Source organism: Hypomesus transpacificus, chromosome 9 (genome assembly GCF_021917145.1).
Source record: "Hypomesus transpacificus isolate Combined female chromosome 9, fHypTra1, whole genome shotgun sequence".
In the NCBI taxonomy this organism is placed as follows: Eukaryota; Metazoa; Chordata; class Actinopteri; order Osmeriformes; family Osmeridae; genus Hypomesus; species Hypomesus transpacificus.
Window position 1 is genome coordinate 8,198,710 of NC_061068.1, and position 18,596 is coordinate 8,217,305.

The 18,596-nt window shown below is 46.1% G+C and overlaps 2 protein-coding genes across 4 annotated transcripts; both read left to right on the forward strand.

Annotated features, from left to right (window-relative positions):
• Window positions 1-806: 806 nt before the first annotated feature.
• rae1 (ribonucleic acid export 1) lies at window positions 807-5,127 on the forward strand. 2 transcript variants are annotated; one of them, XM_047025174.1, is made up of 13 exons: window positions 807-924; window positions 1,609-1,722; window positions 1,937-2,041; window positions 2,181-2,273; window positions 2,360-2,446; window positions 2,542-2,628; window positions 2,735-2,806; window positions 2,953-3,060; window positions 3,165-3,271; window positions 3,358-3,433; window positions 3,759-3,953; window positions 4,065-4,150; window positions 4,743-5,127. In XM_047025174.1, coding segments are annotated over exons 2-13 (1,107 nt in total). In that variant the 5' UTR covers window positions 807-924; window positions 1,609-1,632; the 3' UTR covers window positions 4,744-5,127. The 2 variants fall into 2 exon arrangements, with proteins under 2 accessions (XP_046881130.1, XP_046881129.1); XM_047025173.1 differs by lacking the exon at window positions 4,743-5,127 and having other exon boundaries at window positions 4,065-4,154.
• Window positions 5,128-6,634: 1,507 nt separating this feature from the next.
• On the forward strand, window positions 6,635-15,031 carry LOC124470826 (RNA-binding protein 38-like). 2 transcript variants are annotated; one of them, XM_047024966.1, is made up of 4 exons: window positions 6,635-7,129; window positions 9,239-9,377; window positions 9,663-9,717; window positions 13,757-15,031. In XM_047024966.1, exons 1-4 carry the CDS (start codon window positions 6,917-6,919, stop codon window positions 14,079-14,081), a joined length of 732 nt encoding a protein of 243 aa, XP_046880922.1. In that variant the 5' UTR covers window positions 6,635-6,916; the 3' UTR covers window positions 14,082-15,031. The 2 variants fall into 2 exon arrangements, with proteins under 2 accessions (XP_046880922.1, XP_046880923.1); XM_047024967.1 differs by having other exon boundaries at window positions 6,636-7,129; window positions 9,239-9,362.
• The last annotated feature ends 3,565 nt before the right edge of the window (window positions 15,032-18,596 follow it).

Here is an 18,596-nt window from a genome sequence, read left to right on the forward strand (position 1 = left end):
TGCAATTGTCTGACAGAGACACAGGGATTTACTAACTGGTGTCCAGTGTATCATTTTTATTGTTCAGGTGGTTTGCACAACTGAACATCTGTAGGCATATGTGCAACCAAAAGAAACATAATAACCTAATGACAAGGCTGACGTGTAACATAGTTTCTTGTAAAGTCTTTTGTTTCTTAAAGTTAAGGCTATTAGGCTACATTTCACACTACTTGAGATTCCACTTGATTCCACATCACTATTTGATCTATTAACAGGCTATAGGGAGTAATAAGACACCAGACCAAATAAAAGCATTGTTAAATCACATTATATTTGTGTTTCGCTTGGTTTACGGCATTTTCATTCGGATAGAAAAGTTGCATAAAACAGACCAAATATAGGATTGCCTAGTCCTGAATACTACTCCGGAGTAAAAATAATCGAATCTGGAATTTGCATTGGTGCATATCTACTGCCACCGAGTGGCGATTTGTTGTTATTGCCAATACGTTTAAAAGTCAACTTTATAACCTGTTATGACACATCTAACATAAAATATAGCTAATCAATATAGGTTTGATGTGCATGTATTGAGTTGTTTTTTTGAATCCATGCTATTTAATCAACTTAGCCAACTTTTGGTGTATCAACTGTGGAATTTGAATCTAATTAACTACGTAGTTTCGAGCAATAATATGTAATGCTATGAAACTCTAGAGTTAAAGCATACATCAGATAGAAGTATTTTGGTACAAATATCACCATTAATTTCAAGAATTTGGAGCTAAGCCTGCACCACAGGTCTACCGCAAGGCTAGCGTCATCAAACAGCGTCTGCGGCAGGTTGGCAAATGAAGCAAGTTATCTTGAGGGCGCCACATTTGCCTACCCCAGAATAATTGTGCCAATTTTCTGTATTACTGGGTTATACATCCATATTAGGTATGTACATTGTAATTTGTATGTTCTGATTTACAGAATTGTTTTGATTTACCTCCATTACAGGACAGTTGTTCACTGTGATGGGAGCTAACCAATTAATGCTAGCCGTCCAGATTAACGCTAGCTAGTTAGCTAGCCATGGGCGTAGCATCGGCATGGGCAGTTACAGTTCCTTTTACAAACATTGTGTAAAGGAAGTCATCAACTAACTATTCAGCTATATTGTACTAGCTGTGCATAGCACAGCTTATTAATGGTTACCCTGTTTGTTAGCTACCACATTCTTCTAGTAAGGTAAAGTTAGCGTTGTCGCTAGCACCCTTCATGTCGGACATGGCATGTGAAAGCGCGTAAGGAATCGGTGTTGTCAACAATAAATGTAGCCAGCATAACGTTAATGTTTGCTATCTAGCATACTACTGTAAGGCCAACTGATAGCTAGTCTAACGTTTCTCACCCTTTCCCAATGCTGGTCCTCGGGGCCCACTGCCCTGCATGCTTCCCTGATCGAACAAATGATTCAAATGAATGGGACGTTAGCAGGCTGCTTGCTCGATGACAACCCATCAATTGACAGGGAAACAACTATAACATACAGGGCAGTGGACAGGCTGGCCTAGTGTATCTCAAATTCAAGTAACTGAGCCAGCTTCTTGAAATTTTCATTCTTTTTTTCTTTTTTAGTAGCCCATTGCCTAGCTTCTAATCATGAGTTTATTTGGGACAACCACCGGTTTTGGTACTGGAGGAACCGGTGTCTTTGGAAGTACAACAACCGACAGCCACAATCCCATGAAGGCAAGTGCATGATATTGCCACATATTTCCTTCAATAAATGCACAGTGTATAGGACTGTTTATGTTTATATTGGTACAGTTTTTATAAGGAATCCTTATTATGCCAAGTCACTGTCTTGCTGTTATTTGAATAACAGTTTTTCTAAGCAGCAAAGTAGTATACTGTGCCAGTTCTTTTTTTTGTTTGTGCATTTTTCATAATAACTCTGGTGCAGGATGTTGAGGTGACTTCGCCACCTGATGACAGTATCAGCTGTCTGACTTTTAGCCCACCCACAATGCCAGGAAACTTTTTAATTGGCGGATCCTGGGCCAATGACGTAAGTGCCTCTCATTATGATTACTTTGTAAACATACATTTTCATTAACTGTGAGATGGTTTCATAGTCCTTAACGCATGGTAACCAACAAGGAAAGTTCTGATTAACTAACTATACGTTTTTCTTTCTGTAACTGTAGGTGAGGTGCTGGGAGGTTCAAGACAATGGGCAAACTGTGCCCAAAGCCCAACAAATGCACACTGGCCCAGTGCTGGATGTCTGCTGGAGTGATGTAAGACCAAACGCATCACACTCCTGATATGACTTTAATGACTGTATTGTGGAATATGATGTGATGGTCCTTTCTGTTTTGGTCAGGATGGAAGCAAAGTATTCACTGCCTCATGTGACAAGACAGCCAAGATGTGGGACCTAAACAGTAACCAGGCCATGCAGATTGCACAGGTAATAAGACAACACCCATCCTGTTCACCATGTGTTAAATCAGATGGAGAATGCTGTTAAAAGTCCCTCCTCCATGATACCTCCCTCCTCCCTAGCATGATGGTCCCATCAGGACAATACACTGGATCAAAGCCCCTAACTACAGCTGTATTATGACTGGCAGCTGGGACAAAACACTGAAGGTAACCAGTTTCTGCCAGTGTGTCAGGGATAACTTTGTTATCAACGTTTTTATAAAAAAATAAAATGTCTTTGTCACATTGTGATATTGGATTTGTCCACCCACAGTTCTGGGACACACGCTCCCCCAACCCTATGATGTCTCTGCAGATGCCAGAGAGATGCTATTGTGCTGATGTGGTGAGTAGAGGCAACTTTCCCGAAGAAGTGATGACATCCTAAATAAAATGTCCCTCAATTTAAGTTTGCTTCCAACATGGTATAAGCCAAGGTTTAAATCTGAAGATGTGGATTGCGAAACCCTTTTGCCCGTCTTTCCTGTCCAGGTGTACCCCATGGCAGTGGTGGCCACGGCAGAGAGAGGTCTGATCGTTTACCAACTGGAGAACCAGCCCTCAGAGTTCCGCAGGATAGACTCCCCACTGAAACACCAGGTGAATGACTCAACTCATATCTCTCTTTCTCTCTCTTGCAATTTCAAAAAGCGATCTGTCTAACTGTAGCCCCCCCCCCCCCCCCCCCCATTTTCATCCCGTAGCATCGATGTGTGGCAATCTTCAAAGACAAGCAGAACAAGCCCACAGGCTTTGCCCTGGGAAGCATTGAGGGTCGAGTTGCCATCCACTACATTAACCCCCCAAACCCGTAAGTGAACACACAACATGTCTCGAGTAGAGGATGTCATCTGACATGGCTCCTAAGTACTTGTCTTTGGGTCTGCTTTCTGGTAGGGCTAAGGACAACTTCACCTTCAAGTGCCACAGGTCCAATGGAACCAACACTGCCACACCACAGGATATATATGCTGTAAGTTCTGGCTGGATGTAGTTTATATTTATTCAGTTTTTCCATACATGTTCTTGTAATACTTGACTGGATAGCGTATTAAAAAAATCCAATACGATAAAAATATAGCCCTGAGATTGATTTTCAAAGCTGTTTTTGGTACATTTGTGTACGTGCTTCAAAACAGTTGCTATCAAGTTTTCTAAAACAGTTGGACAATGTAAGAACACACAAGGTCATCCTAAACAATGACATTTATACTCCTTACTTCTTTTGGACTTAAGAGTCTTTATTAATATGAGAATCACTCTAATCACTCTCAGCTCACCAACTGCTCCTCCTCCAGGTGAATGCCATCTCCTTCCACCCTGTCCATGGCACACTGTCCACTGTTGGCTCTGATGGACGATTCAGCTTCTGGGACAAAGACGCCCGCACCAAACTCAAGACTTCTGAGCAGCTAGACCAACCAATCACAGCTTGCTGCTTCAACAACAATGGCAACATCTTTGCCTATGCCTCCAGCTATGATTGGTCAAAGGTAAAATACTGGTTCACCGACAACCACCACTTGTGCTTGCAGATGTGAGCAAAAGTGTTTTGTATCTTGATACAAGTAGCTAACTCTTGCCCTGTCGCTTACACTCCTCAGGGACATGAGTATTACAACCCCCAGAAGAAGAACTATATCTTCCTACGGAACGCTGCTGAGGAACTGAAGCCTCGGAACAAGAAATGGTGAGAGAGGGGCAGCCGCTGTTTGTAATCTTGGAGAGGGTGTCACAGGACGGGGCTGCCCTACTTCCACAGTCATGGTTGCTGGGGCCTTTCTCCGCACCTCTCGGTCTTATGCATGCAGGGATGTGGGTGGTCAGGGATTCAGCTGGTATTGAGAGTACTGTGAATTAAACGTGCTGCTGTGTAGTGCTCTGAAGTCTGAAGTGCTCTCTGAGATGTTACGCTTGGTTAAAGCGTTAAGTTTGAGCTGTGCTGTGCCTATACGTACCAGCTCTCACTTACCTGTATCTTCAGTGATTTTCAGGATAAGAGCATGCTGCACTGAAATTCATTGTATTCATGCTTTTAAATGTGAATTAGTGAGGATTTGCTGTGCATTCCTAATCACACTTAGGTTTAAAATACTGGGGTTTATTAATTAAGTACAGAATTTGAATACAAACACTTGTGTGAATGATTTGAAGAACTTTCTTACAATGGCGTTATTGATTGTGTTTGTCTGCCATAGACTTAACAATGTAAACTAGGTAAATGACATAAAAAGACAGTCTAAAGATGCTCTTTGTGACTGACCCCTCCCTTCTGTCTTTAGATTTGTCGTGCCGAGTCGCTGTTGTGTGGAAACATGGAAGACCTGCTGCTTTAGTGTGTGTATACGCTCAAGACAGTGACGCCTTCCTTTTGGCAAACACCTGGACCAATGCTCTGGCATTGCATACTGTGCATGGACCAATCAGAGTTGGGTAAACACCCAGTCTTGATGACAGCCGTGTGAATATTGGTCTCATGGGGTCACATTAAGGGGGGCTTTATTGTCATGAATCTGGTTGTTTTTTTTATTGATGTCTGCAGCATTTTGTTTTTTATACTGCTCTCCAAAGACTTTACGTTCACTCTTGATTTCATGTCATCCTGGTGTCGCTCGAATATTAAATTTGAAATGTGAATTACTAAATAAACCTGCGCAGGACCCACTCCAGATTTTCCACATGTATTCTGTCTGGAGAAACATCTGTTGTTTGTCAGTATAACATGGCTTTTGCCATTACATCATAAATATAAACAACAAAATAAAATACTTCAAATGTACATTATGGCCTATAAACAATGCTGCACTCTACTGCTACAAATCTTGATTTGTGATATCGCTCAGTGTCACCAAGTGACCACAAGGTGGAGTGTTTCATCTTTGAGTTTATCTCTGGAGTGATGGTAGGAAGTTCAGAAATCAGTCCATGATCAAAGCTGGGTAGTTTGATTCAGTTGAGTCTTTGTTTGGCACAATAGATGGAGATTGGGGATTTACCAGTAGGATATGAATTAGGGGTAGTGGGGATTACAAAGGCCATATGTGAGAAGATAACGGGTTATAAAAAGGTGTGAATGAAATAAATGTTTATTGTCATTAGAGTATCACTTAACTGTCATTTGGGCTTTGGGTACTTAGCAGTTGTGCTCCAAGGGATCTTGAGTGTGAATTAGAGTCCTTTGGTTCTTTTTAACGAGATTTTGAACTTCATACGTTCTTGGGATACCAGGGTTCCAGTTCACATAGGACAGACCCATGTTCAATATCCTTTCCAAAATCCATTGCATTTTGGCAACTGAAGCTGCCATAGTGTTACATTGTATTTTAAGCCCAAGTATTGTTTTGTACCAGGACTGGAGACAATCAAGGTCTTATGAATTCATAGCAACTGTACGGTCCCAGTCCGTGGGCAGCACTCAGTTACAAGCCATGGCATGCCCTCTCTGACCAACTTTTGGTTACGCGGCCCAACAATGAAGCAATCAATTACTTTACAGGAGACCTTGAAAGAAAACCGAAGAACAAGACCGTTAACACAAAAGCGAGTGCGTTATCTTGTTTGCTATCAGTCATCAGCCAAACATTAAGTTTTAAAGGCGGTCAAAAACGGCGGGCCTTCCATCAATATTTTACAAATTGATTACCAATGAAAATGTCTATAGCCTAATATGACACCACTTAAATGTGAGTTAACTATGTAGGCCTATGCACTTAAATTATAATATCGTAAAGGCTAGCCTAATACTAGTATGATGGTGGTATGTCGTTTTCCAGTTTACAATAATGGGCTTGGATCATGTCGTAAACCCGTTTACAAGCGCTTCAATGCCAAGCCATAGATAGTTGCATACAATTAATCAGTTCAAAACATTTGATTCCGTTAATCAAACAAACAGGATTCGATGTTTAATAGGTTTTATAGGCTATTGTTTTAAAGTTAACATAGTGTATTATAGTTATATATATAACAAAGTAACAGGGGTGATGCGCAAGGCGCGCTTCTTGGATAAATCGTGGTTTCCCTTTTCTTTGTGTAGTTAAAGACAAACACAGGCAGGTGCAAAAGGTAGGCTTTGCGTGAGGGCGGGTGAATAGGAGGGACTAAAGTTGTCGTTCGGATTCTTTGCCGATAGGACGGTTATGTAGAGTGGGCGCGGTTACGAACAGTGAAGATAAAGCTCTGTCGGAGTTTGACCTGTAGTGACTGAAAACTGGAACCAGTAGGAAACCAAGACCAGAGCTGGGTCTGAGATCGTAGCTTACAGTGTAGGAAATTATCACGCATGCCAACCGGCCGAAGGACGAAAGTATACACCTGTAATTGGGAAGGAACGGACCACAATAACTTTTTTTATGAAGCCAGATATTGTGCTGGACTGTTTTCTGCTGTATAAAACATTAGACTAATTGGTTAACCTACATTTTCTTTATTTATTAGTGTTTTTTACGGCCTATCAATGCTCTTGCATCAGTTCATGAACGGAGCCTTAGAAGTGATGCATCCTACAGCAATACAAAAAGACACTACTTTCACCAAGATTTTTGTTGGTGGGTTGCCTTACCACACAAACGATGCCTCCTTAAGAAAATATTTTGAAGCCTTCGGAGAGATCGATGAGGCTGTTGTGATAACGGACAGACAGACTGGGAAGTCTAGAGGATACGGCTTTGTAAGTACCATTGCTCTGTCAGGCACTACACCAGCATTGGCACGTGCTACTGTTCAATGCGTGACCAACTGGCTTTTAATTATGGTGCCATTTGATAATGTCACGGGATCAGCACGGTAGGCTTATAGGTTTGTTTCTCGAAGTAATGCTGAAGTGCTTAATGACTGGAGTTGATATTATAAAATGACGTATTTAATCATTGCACAGTGCAGCTTAACGAGTAGCCAATGCTGAACACAAATACATATATTTTTGCATTGCTTCCTTATTTGGCTTTATGAGGATCACATGATTTGATGGATAAGAAGATTATATCTTAACATATGTCTCTAATATCCTTCATCCCTCTAAACAACTCTCCAGAAGTCGCCAATATTACCGACATGACACACCAAGCAATGCTTGACAGTCAACCGTTGAGCGCTGTAACTACGCGCCGAAGTGAGATGCTGTATGTAGCACTCGCTTACTTTTATGGCGACCTGCTTTCCCCTCTATAAAAGCGTTCAGTGTTGGTCCTATATCAAATGGAATGTAAAACTGCGATTAGGAGCGGCAGAGGTCTGTTTACGGTTTGATGTACCTCACTGCGAGTAAGTCATTAAGACATCAACTTCAGTCACATCCCGCAAATGTGAGTTATCAAACGCTCTGGTCACCCAGAACACCATTTTCTTTTGCATTTTTCATTGCAAAATGAGTAGCCTAACTTTTGAATTTAGTTTAATGATTGATTTGAATGTGCAAGGAGGACTTGGGCAAAGAGAGTATGACCATAGTTGGGCACTAACCTGGTCCTGTCCCTATGCTGGATACTCTGTTCGACCTCCATTCACATTAGGTGTCTGGGTATCTTCCCATTGAGAGCTGGAAGAGGATCAAAGAAACTGAATAATCTATAAGGTGGGCAAATATACATCCGGAAGATACAATGAACGGGAAAAGTAGACATTTTATTTTTAAGAGTTCTGGAGACTCATCGTGGATGTAGACCAAAGATGGAATGGAAAGTTGCGTGTACTTCTGGGTGGGTGACTGGGCTCAGTCTGTTTACTTTTAACAAAATGTAGGGCCGTAACACTGGCAAACAATGACACTCAGCGTTTACACATTAGCAACCGCCAAATCCCTTGTGGATGTGTCTGCTGAGTGCCTCTGGTGTTTCAGGTCTGACCGGCTCAGGAGTATGTGGGAGCTCCATGCTTGTAAAGATGTGCCTCAGCACATCACACGCTGGGAAAAGCAAAAAAGCAGCCGGTGGCATTTTTTTTATTTCCTCCCCCCCTGGTAACGGACAAGGCCAACTTGATAATCCTGTTGCTCGCTGCTTCAGACAGACCCAGAGGGAGGGGGAGGAAGTGGGGATGCTCCACTGCCAGGCTTAGCCTACCTTTTATACACACTCCAGAGGTGGATTAGTAGATCCCCCCCTTCAGCAGAGTTCCAGTGTAAACACAGCCTTGTTCCTCTTTGTGTTCACAACACAAGCCCTGGAGTAGGCTCAGGACTGGCGAGGAGCAACCCACTCCACAGTTAAGATCTACATTTACAATCGAATTATCTGAAACCTCCTGAGTCGGCAGAAGAGAACCGTCAAACCAGACTGGGATGTCTAATTCTTTTGGAAGGAGGGGGGAGGTGAGGGGTTTGGCAGATGAAACAATCTCCTTAAATATCTGTTGGCCAATTGGATAAGCCCTTCTTATTTGTCCCAGATCCATATTTCAGCAGGCCTGGGTGGCAGGCTGTGCTGCTGTCAGTGGGGGTGGGGGTGGGGGGGGGGTTGGCCTAGTGTTACGGGTAGTTTCTGAGCACACATTGTGCTTTGTGTGCAGTTTCCTCTTCTGTTAAGAAAGAGGAATCTAAACAGTGGAAGCTCAGCAGAGAGGACTTTTATGACGGCTGGCGGGGTGGAAGGGGGTGGGGGAGTCGTTTTATCATTCAGTGCTTTTGCTTTTCGTTGGAGGGCTGAAGTGACCGTAACCACAACAGGGGTGCTGTATTGTGAGAAACGTGTCTGGGTGAAGCCTTTTGGAACACAAGGGGAAGTGGGGTCGACCTTTTGGGATTCACGCTGTCCTTTGCACTTCAATCCCCTGTCTTAATCAGGTGACCATGACTGACCGGGGGGCAGCAGAGAGGGCGTGTAAAGACCCGAACCCCATCATCGACGGGCGGAAGGCCAACGTCAACCTGGCATACCTGGGTGCCAAGCCACGCAGCATGCAGACAGGTGAGCCTGACAGGGGTGAGCGCTGCCGACCGACCTCCACACCACACTCTGCAAACACTCCACAGCACTCACATGGCCAGTGCACACTCGCATACAGTCACACGCGTTTCCATCTGAACGAAGCAAGCGTTCCAACTATCTACCGTGCATTTGCCTATGCTGATATTAGCATGCTGTTTGAGACAAGCCCCGTCTCTATGCACTTTGCTTGGTCTCTTTCTGTCGTCTGTGTATTGTTCTCTATTCCTCCTCTGTAAATGCAAATGGGAGTTTGACCGTGGCTGTGTGTCTGTCTTCCAGGCATATCTATTGGCGTGCAGTCCATTCACCCTGCACTCATCCAGAGGCAGTATGGGTAAGTGAGTAGGACTGAGCACTCCCTCTTCATCATAAGTTTACTATCTCATAAAAACCAGACAACAGTGCTGCTCTTCTCTCGTTTTGTCTGTCTGTCCCCTGCCTGCATGAAGCTCTCAGTAGTTCTGTTGGCGTTGCTCGTCTCTTATGTATTTGGTTAATAGTTATCAAATATAGGTTAGGTATATATGTTGCTGGTGCATGTCCCAGTCGTGGGGCCTGGTGTTCCCCTGGTTGACTGGTTTCTCGGTAGGCCCTGCAGGGTCTGGTGTTGTAGAAACAACCTTGAGGGAGCCCGGCCTATGACCATGTCCAGGACACATGCACCAGTGGGCAGCTAATGACCATGTGGCTGTCAGAGGATTAACAGCCCTGGCCCCCCTGCTGCTGTGTGTCACCATCAGCCCCTCTCATATGAACGCTCACTATGGACAGCCAATGAGCATTCATCGCTTACACTGAAGAGTCATATTTCTGTTAATGTAAGTAAGGTTAAAACGTAGTCATCCATACCCACCTACAGAGCCCGTGTCTTTGTCGCATGTCAATCAGGGGCATGTATGAGCACGTTCAGGGAGTTTGGGGGAGGGGGGTCTTAGAAAGTCCCTTGATGTCCAAGTGCTTGTTGCCATAGGAACGGGGAGGAGCTCCCAGTGGTGGAAGCATGCTGCTCGGTGCCATGTGCCTGACAGGTGGTGGCTCTTATTACAACCTTCTACACCCCCTTAATCTCCCATGACAGCACCCCTAGAGAGCACCCGCACCTGTCTGCTTGGCTCCCAGCTCTCTCTATAGGCAGTTGACAGACACAGGCTGTTTGGAGATTTCGAGCACACAAGTGGCCTTTCAGCTCGTCTCCCGCCCCGAACCCTTGAACAACATGTGGTGGGGAGGACTTCTCGACTCCACCATGTGAAGTGGGCTTGTTGGGAGGGAGCATGTGCTGGACATTGTACCTCCCGTGTGGACTGGACAGCAGCTCGTCCTTGTGTGCCAGCGCTACTCTGGTCAGCAGATACTGTGGGCTGGGAGGGGCAGGCAGGGTCAGGGAGACCAGGGACACCGTTGAAGGGCACAGCCGGTTTGGAAGGGTGGTAGTGGCCAGAGACTTTTTCTTTTGTCTGTCTTGGCTTCTGTCTTCATATGCCGTCTACCCTCGACTCCCATCCGTTTTCTCCGGAACCCCCTTTTGTAGCAGCTCTCTTGTTCTTTACCGTCTTTCCGCCCGTACGTCCCCGCAAACGAAGGAAGCAGCGCTTAACGTCTCTCCCAGAAAAACACCAGTCCTACTGTGTGGTGGAGCGATTAGACACAGACACTGAAAATTGACACCTCTGTGAGACTGGGGGTGCGTCGGGGGGAGGGGGGTTACAGTGGGGAAAAGGTGTAAGGAAAGGGGGGGGGAGGGGATATGGAGTAGGGTGAATTGTGTCTCTGAAGATCTTTGCCTAATGAGGCAGTATTCTCTGTGGGTGACACCTTCATGGGTGTCAAACAGAAGCTGTTTTTCTGTCCTTCCACTCTCTTGAGATGGCCTCTTGTTTATCTTTATGTTTATGTTTATCTTTATCTTTACCTGACCGAACGAGAAGGCCATTTGAACTAGCTTTAAGAAGCTATTTGAGTGTAGGCAGGGACTACTTGACACGGTATCATAATTTTGTATACGCTGTATTTGTCAGCTGAAGCTGTGATGCTGAGAGGATTTGTGTGCTGATGTCAGTGGCTCTGCCACTCTGACTTCTCTGCCATCCCCAGAGTGGCACATGTCACATACACCCGCTAGCCGTCAGCACAAACCAGCTGACCCCTTGTCCTCCCCCCGCTGGCCCACAATGCTCCCTTTCGCCCTCTGATGTCATGGGGTCTCTGGAGCCTGGGGAGCACACTGCTCTTCCTCACCTCCCTGCTTTCCTCTTTCACTATTCACCCTCTGACTTCTGTGTGTGGTGTCATCTTTATTAATCCTGTGAAGGGAATTGTGAAAAGGATAACTTTCTCATTGAAAAAGTAATAATGGCAGTCCACCACCTAATGTTTTCCAAAGGTCAACCCATGTTCTGTCAGCTCATCAAAGCTAGGGTCAGAGCAAAGGGTTACACACACTTTAGAGGTTACAGAGGGGAAGTGTGTGTGTGTGTGTGAGACTGCAGCCATTCTCAAGAGAATGTCTACAGTGTAGACTCTACACAAATACTGAACTTATTTGTGAATAGTTTCATTCCATTTTGTAGCAGTGTTCAGCTGTGAGTGTTTGACCTGTATGATGCTGTGTATATAGTGTAAATCAACTGTAGCCCAGTTTACAGTCAGTTCATATCCCCCCCCCCCCTAGCACAGCTCCCACCAATGTATTTGTTCATGTTTGTTTATTTTCTGTGGGAAGGATTTATGTCTGTTTTTTGATGTATCATCCACACCATTTTAGCCACCTCATTGTTTAACCACCACTATCCTATCAAACCCACTCATGGTTGCTCTGTGCTCCCAGCTGACCAGTGTGCCTGCAGGGGAGCGAAGATACCCAAGGTGCAGGACTCGTTGAGGCCTAATATGGAGGCTCCAGGAGGTTGCAGCATGTGACTGCCCCCACTCCCCACCCCACTCAAAGGTGCCAGTGATGGCTTGAGAGTGCAGTGCAGTGTGTTGTGATGGATTGGAGTGCCTTTATCTTCCTCTGTGTTGCGTGTGTGTGATATGACATTGGAAAGGTTATGCTGATTAAAGAGTAACTCTTCCATATATGGCATGGTTTGAGGTGTGCAGTGGTGACTTTCGTTGCTGATTGAAGTCCAGGGATAGAGGGGGGTTTTAGTACGTGTGTGTGTGTCCTCCTGTCTACCGTGTCCCTGCATGCTCCCATTTGCGCTGTTGAAGTGACGGCTGTCTCTCAATACTCCTAACGTCTCCTTCCTCCTTAACTCCTCCTGACTGTTTCGAGGGGAGGACATGGTTAAAACCTCCCCTGTCCTCTCACCTCGCGTGGTCACTAAAGGAGGAGGGAGACGAGAGAGCTGTTTATTCGTGTCGAGACGCGGTCAAGGAGCGAGTTGAGGTGTGCTGCGACTCTGCTCCCCTGTTGTCGTCCCCATACCTCCTGTCTATACAGCAGGGCTGAAGAGTCTATTCTTTTTCTCTCCCTGTGTGGAGTCTGCAGTGAGTGGAGCGCCCTTTCCTTCTCCTCTGTGTGTGTTCCTCCAGTTGAGTGATGTCAGTTTGTACCCCCAGAACTGCGCACAGTCTGCAGTTGGACACTTGTACTGTAGCCAGCCATCAACCCTCACCCTGCGACCTATTCTATGGAGCAAGACCCCAGGAGAGAGAATCTTCATAAAAATAGCTCCCTATCCCCCCTCTCTCTGTCCGTCTGCCCTATTCTCCAGTCTGGGACTACATCCAGAGAGAGAAGAGAATTCCCCAGAGCCCTCAGCTCGAATCATTCATCAGTGTGTGTGATGCCCAGTTGTCCTATCTGCTCCGACGCATCTCCTTTTTACCAGCTACCCTCCTTCACATCATTTCTGTGCAATGTTCTTCACACGTTCAACAGGAATAACGCACACAAGTCTACTACTTTGTTACTTCCCGTTTGTCTGTGTGTGTGTGTGTGTGGGAGGGGGGGGGGGGTTCCTCAGCGAGTGAGGAGCAGCAGCTGTTAAAACACTCGCTGGTGTCTGAACTTGAAAACCTGCCAGTAACGGCTGTCTCTCTCTCTCGCTCCTTCTGTCCTCCCCCTCTCCACGTCCGCTCAGGGGGCCTACCTAACAGGTTTTGTAGGTTCTCTTAACTGTCGGGAGGTTAAGTTCCCTCCCAACCTCCTTACCTCTCTGCCTTGTCGTCACATTAGCAGTGGGTGGTATGGTGTCTGGCTAAGCTCTCACCCATTCCCAGGGTGGTCAGCAGACTGGACTAAGCTTTTATACTCTCGACAAGCCAGCTCTTTGACAATGTAAATGATAGAATCCAGGCCCTGGAGGACTTTGTGTCCTTCTGCTGCATGTCCATTCTAACCCGGCTCCTCTACTGTGTGTGTGCAGGTTGGCCCAGCAGTACATGTACCCACAGGCCTTCGTCCAGCCCAGCCTGGTGATGCCCTCTCAGGTGTCCTCCTCTGTCAGCTCACCCTACCTGGACTACAGTGCTGCCTACGCCCAGTATGCCTCATCCGCCTTCGACCAGTACCCCTACGCCGCCTCCCCAGGCTTCCTGGGCTACGGCTACGCCCCCAGCCCCTCCGCTGGGCCTGCCGCAGCCTCTGTCCCCGCCGCCGTCCACCAGACCCTCCCTACGGCCGCAGGCCCCGCCCCGGCCTTCCTGCAGTACGCCCCACAGCCGCACGTCCAGCCAGACCGTATGCAGTGAGGAAGGGGGAGGAGGGGGGATGGGAGGCCAAGCCTCGTGTCTGGAGACGCACCCTCCTGGCTGACCCTGCTACTGTCAGGGGTTTCAGGGAAGGGCAGGACTATTGCACTGTACCATCAGGATGAGCCCCTTCTTCGATGATGGAAGGTGGGGGTGGGGAGGGGGGGGGGGGGGGTCAGGGATTAGGGACTGTGGGGCCAGGGTGTTAAGCTATTTAAGGGCCACCTGAAGCAGACACATTCATTTTATGAGGATTTATCATTATTATTATTGTCTATCTATATTGTATTAATGTTCCTGTCCGTGTTTTATGTATTCAATGTTATTTTGTTGTTCAATCAACAATGTCTATGGTACATAGTTGTTTTTGGAGAGGCTTACCTCGGACACTGCTGCTTTGAGACAGTGGGCTGGGCTTGGGCTTAGAGCAGGGCAGGCTGGGGGCCGTGGCCCTGGGCTGGCCCTGTGAGCACACTTGTCCAGTGTTAATGGCCCAAACAAAGGAACAAGGATTAGTCACTGTTGATCAAGGACAAAATGGACAGGCTTCAGGTCCCTCACCTGAAAATGTGACTTCAGGACTACGTTTTTCTTATTTTCTATTAAAGAGGCCTTAATAGAACTCCCTTGATGTATCTTCTAAGTTTATACAAAAGCTCCTTTAACCCTCACTCACACACTGGGAGAGGCCCCTGTCGTAGGTATATGGCCAGATGCTTCCTATTTATACTCTAGTCTAGTCCAGTCTGTACACTCACTTTGTTGTTGATTTACTGTGTTGATGGATGTAGATAATCATATGCAGTAGGTGGGAGGAGGCCAAGAGCATTTGGTATTGATGTGGATGGTATCTGACACTGAGATCCAATACCAGTGTGTTTCTTCTTTGTCTAACTGTTGATCTAAGATGATTGTCCAAAATGTTGCTTTGTCTAAAGGACATTCATGTACAGCATTTTGAAATGTTTCAGTTATTGATACATTCACAATGTTTATGTTTAGGTATTTATAGGATAATGTAAGTAAAAAGTTTTGGGTTACAATTACAGTATGTCTAGTTGCAGCACTGAGATCCTCTAACTTGCAGAGGCATACAATATGTGCAGACTCATGGGTATTGTTTCTGGGTCATTTCATGGTCACACTTTGTTTTGAGATCAATGTAGGAACCAACTGATCTGCCTGTATGCACAACTAGATGCTCTTTTGTAGGCCCTAGTATCACTGGCTGCTGGCATGAACAGAAAAGCTCTATAGACTGTTTTAAGTACAATGTCAAGTCCCTTCAAGGAAGCCATACCAAAAAAAAAAATACAAAATAAAGAATTTCTATTAAAATTGGCACATGAATTTTCTTCTTGTAATGTTGAGTATATCACTACTTTGCCTTGTCTATTAGTTGTAGATTATTTCTATTGACGTAGCATCCAGTCATGAGCAGTCACAGGGGTGAGAAGGTTCAGTTGAGACCTTACGTCTGTATGTGACACGGTCGTTATCACGGTGTGTTGTTGGCTTTGGTGGGGGTCTAGGGCGAGAGGCCCACATGTTATCAGCCCATAGCACTACCTCCTGCCGGGGCACGGGGTGTTCCTTGATCCCACCCCACACACACTGTTGCCGGGGAGACTTCTTTTTATTACATATCAAGACACAACTGATAAGCAAAACGGCTAGCTTAGTTCCTGCTTGAAACTCCTCCTCTACTCTCAAACAAGAGAGTTTGTTAGGCCACATGGTTTTAGGGAACATGGACTCTGGTTCAAAATAGCTCTGACATGCATTTCATGACCAAGTCGGGTACAATCTGTAGAAGCGAGTGTGTATCTTTACAGCAATGAGGAATGACAGATGGTTTTGTTACAGTGTGTTAGATAATTGGACAGTAATGGAGTCTTGCTTTGTTTAAGTAAGCATTGTCCATTAATGGAATCAATTTCTCCGACTTGCAATTATATTGTTAAATCTTGTCATATGTGTTTATAAGCAGTGTACAGTGAGGGAACACGTGTCCTCTGCTCTGTGCCTGCTTTGTGTTAAAGCAGGATAGTTGCAGCTTTGTTAGTGTTTGGCTGTTCCTGTGGTTCTTCTCTCTCTCCATCATCTAACTTTTTTATTGTTTGTCCTTCTCCATCTCAGGCCTCTCATCTCTCAATGGCTCTCTCCTCTTCCATCCCCATCTTCATTTAATCGTTGGTTCATGTTTGTTCTGTGTTGTTTTCTCACTCCCTTGTTTTTCATTCTCCCTACTCTCCCTTTTCCCTCCCTCCTCCCTCCTTCCCTTCCTCCCTCTTTTCTCCTCCCTCCCTCCTCCCTATCTCCTTCCTTCTCACTGAATCATGAGAGGGGAGAAACAGAGCAGTGTCAGCTTGATGAACGAGGTCATACAGGCCTAGCGGAGCATGTTCTGCTGAGTCACCATTAGGCCTCTTGTTCTCACACACATAACACACACAGAGACGCACGCGCACGCACGCACGCACAGCACAGGCCCAGACTGGTCTGCTCAGTCAAATCTAACTGCCCACATGGTGCTCACAGTCATGCTCCTCTCTGACGTCGAGGGATTCCTCAGAACTGTCATGTAACTGTCCCATCTTAACAGCCCTCAGCTCAACCTGAATCACAGGCCAAACTGATGGTCACTTCACACAGCTACTCCACTTCCCCCCACTAAAAGACATTTCTAATCCTGGGTAAGTTTTGTGTTTGTGGATCCCAGTCCTTCAAACCCAGTGTGCCCGTCTGCCGTGCCTCTGGCTCTGAAGTGGACCGGTCAGGAGCTGGACAACATCATGTGAGATAGGGTCCTAGATCCAGTCTATATTTACCCATACTCAGAGAGACTGCCAGCCCCACACTCCTGTCTCAGGCTCTATCAGGGCAATTTCCCGCGCCGGCCTACAGCGATAACATGGACAGGTCTGGAATGGGGGAAGGTGTTAGGAACTGTGGGGGTAGGGGGGGGGGGGGGTGGAGGTGAGGGGTTGAGTGACGGTCAGCATATGGCTGTGGATGAGAATAATGTTCAAAAGAGGTGGAGATCGTTTGATAAGGGGAGAGCATTTGTCAGAAACGGTCTGAAAATGTTTGTCGCAGATTGACTACATACAGAGAGGAGGCTTGTCTCTAACACAGACCTGTCTGTTATCTGCAGGTCTAATGGACTTGTGAGTCATTCTTCCACTCAGGTTTTAAAGCAGAGCAGATAGCAGACTGGGGCAGAGATACTGTCAGTTACAGATGTTGAAGACTGATACATTAGTGTGGCTCACTGATGTGTGAGGTTGTATATGTTTGCGGCAGAGGGAAAGAGAAAGAGAGAAAGAGAGAGAGACAGCGAGGGGAAAAAAAGAGAGGCCATGCATTCATGCATGCTTGATGTGCTTCGTCATATTCAGTCTCTTGGTGTTAATACCACATAGCTGCTTGCGTGGGTTGTGCATATGTGCCAGTGTGAATATACATGAATTCAGAGAGTAAGTGTGATATTCCTGTTTGTGTGTGTGTGTGTGCGTGTAAGTATGTGTGTGTGTGTGTTTGAGTGAGTGCTCATCATATCTTAGTAGCGTGTCTTATCTTCTAGTTGTGCACCACGTTCGTCATGTATGAACTTGAACATGTGCTCCATCAACCCTTTGGCCTGTTTGGCTTTCCCTCCCCATAGATCCTCCGTGTCTTCAAGCCTGTAATTTGATCTGAGTTTGTCTCACTCAATTAGAGCCTGGGGAAGCTGGAGCCGTGTGCTGTAATCATTGGCTCATAGTCTCCACAAGACAAAGCAAGGCAACAAAGGAAAGACCTCCCTACCCTCACTCCCTCTGTCCTCAACTGAGTCCATGGCTCCTTTGACCCGGCATCAGCCTCTTTATGCGGTACACAATACTGGACTGGCACATCTGGGCACAGACACAGCTGTCAGACACAGCACAGTCGTATCACAAAGGTAGAGGGATGTTTTGTGAACGCTCATACTGAGTGTGGGGAGGTGCATGGGAAGCCTAGATAACACATTTGCGTTAGTGAGGTCATATATACTGTAGACGGAGGGAGGACAAGACGTGGTTTAGGGTGAAGTGATGTCAGAGGGCGGAGGTGGACCGTGAGAAGGCTGGAAAGAGAAATGAGGAGCAAAGCAATAAGAGTTTAGAGGGAGGACGATTTCTTGACATGGCTGTCGATTAGAACAGGAACGTGTGTGTCTGTACCCCCTGTGTGTGTCTCCTAGTATTAGCTGCTTTCTAGAACCGAACCCTGAGCCATGAACCATGGCCACATGTTCACAATGTGACAGGCGTCACATGTGTTTTCTTGGTTCCTGGTTTCTATGCCAGATTTCCTTATCTTTAGACGGCATGCATGCACCCAAGGTTGGGCCCCTGCCCTAACCCCCAGCAGTGCCTCGGACTGCGCCTGTTTAGGGTTGGGGGTGGGGGAGGGAGGGATGGAGGGGTGAACTGACCCCCACAGTAACAGGACCCAAAAAGTAAAATAGACGAAAGCCTGATAAACACT

Coding starts and splice junctions, on each gene's coding strand:
- rae1 (XM_047025173.1), top strand. CDS start 1,633: ATGAGTTTATTTGGGACAACCACCGGTTTTGGTACTGGAGGAACCGGT. Junction 1,723..1,936: donor ACAGCCACAATCCCATGAAG/GCAAGTGCATGA, acceptor ACTCTGGTGCAG/GATGTTGAGGTGACTTCGCC. Junction 2,807..2,952: donor GATGCTATTGTGCTGATGTG/GTGAGTAGAGGC, acceptor TTTCCTGTCCAG/GTGTACCCCATGGCAGTGGT.
- LOC124470826 (XM_047024966.1), top strand. CDS start 6,917: ATGCTCTTGCATCAGTTCATGAACGGAGCCTTAGAAGTGATGCATCCT. Junction 7,130..9,238: donor AGTCTAGAGGATACGGCTTT/GTAAGTACCATT, acceptor TGTCTTAATCAG/GTGACCATGACTGACCGGGG. Junction 9,718..13,756: donor CTCATCCAGAGGCAGTATGG/GTAAGTGAGTAG, acceptor GTGTGTGTGCAG/GTTGGCCCAGCAGTACATGT.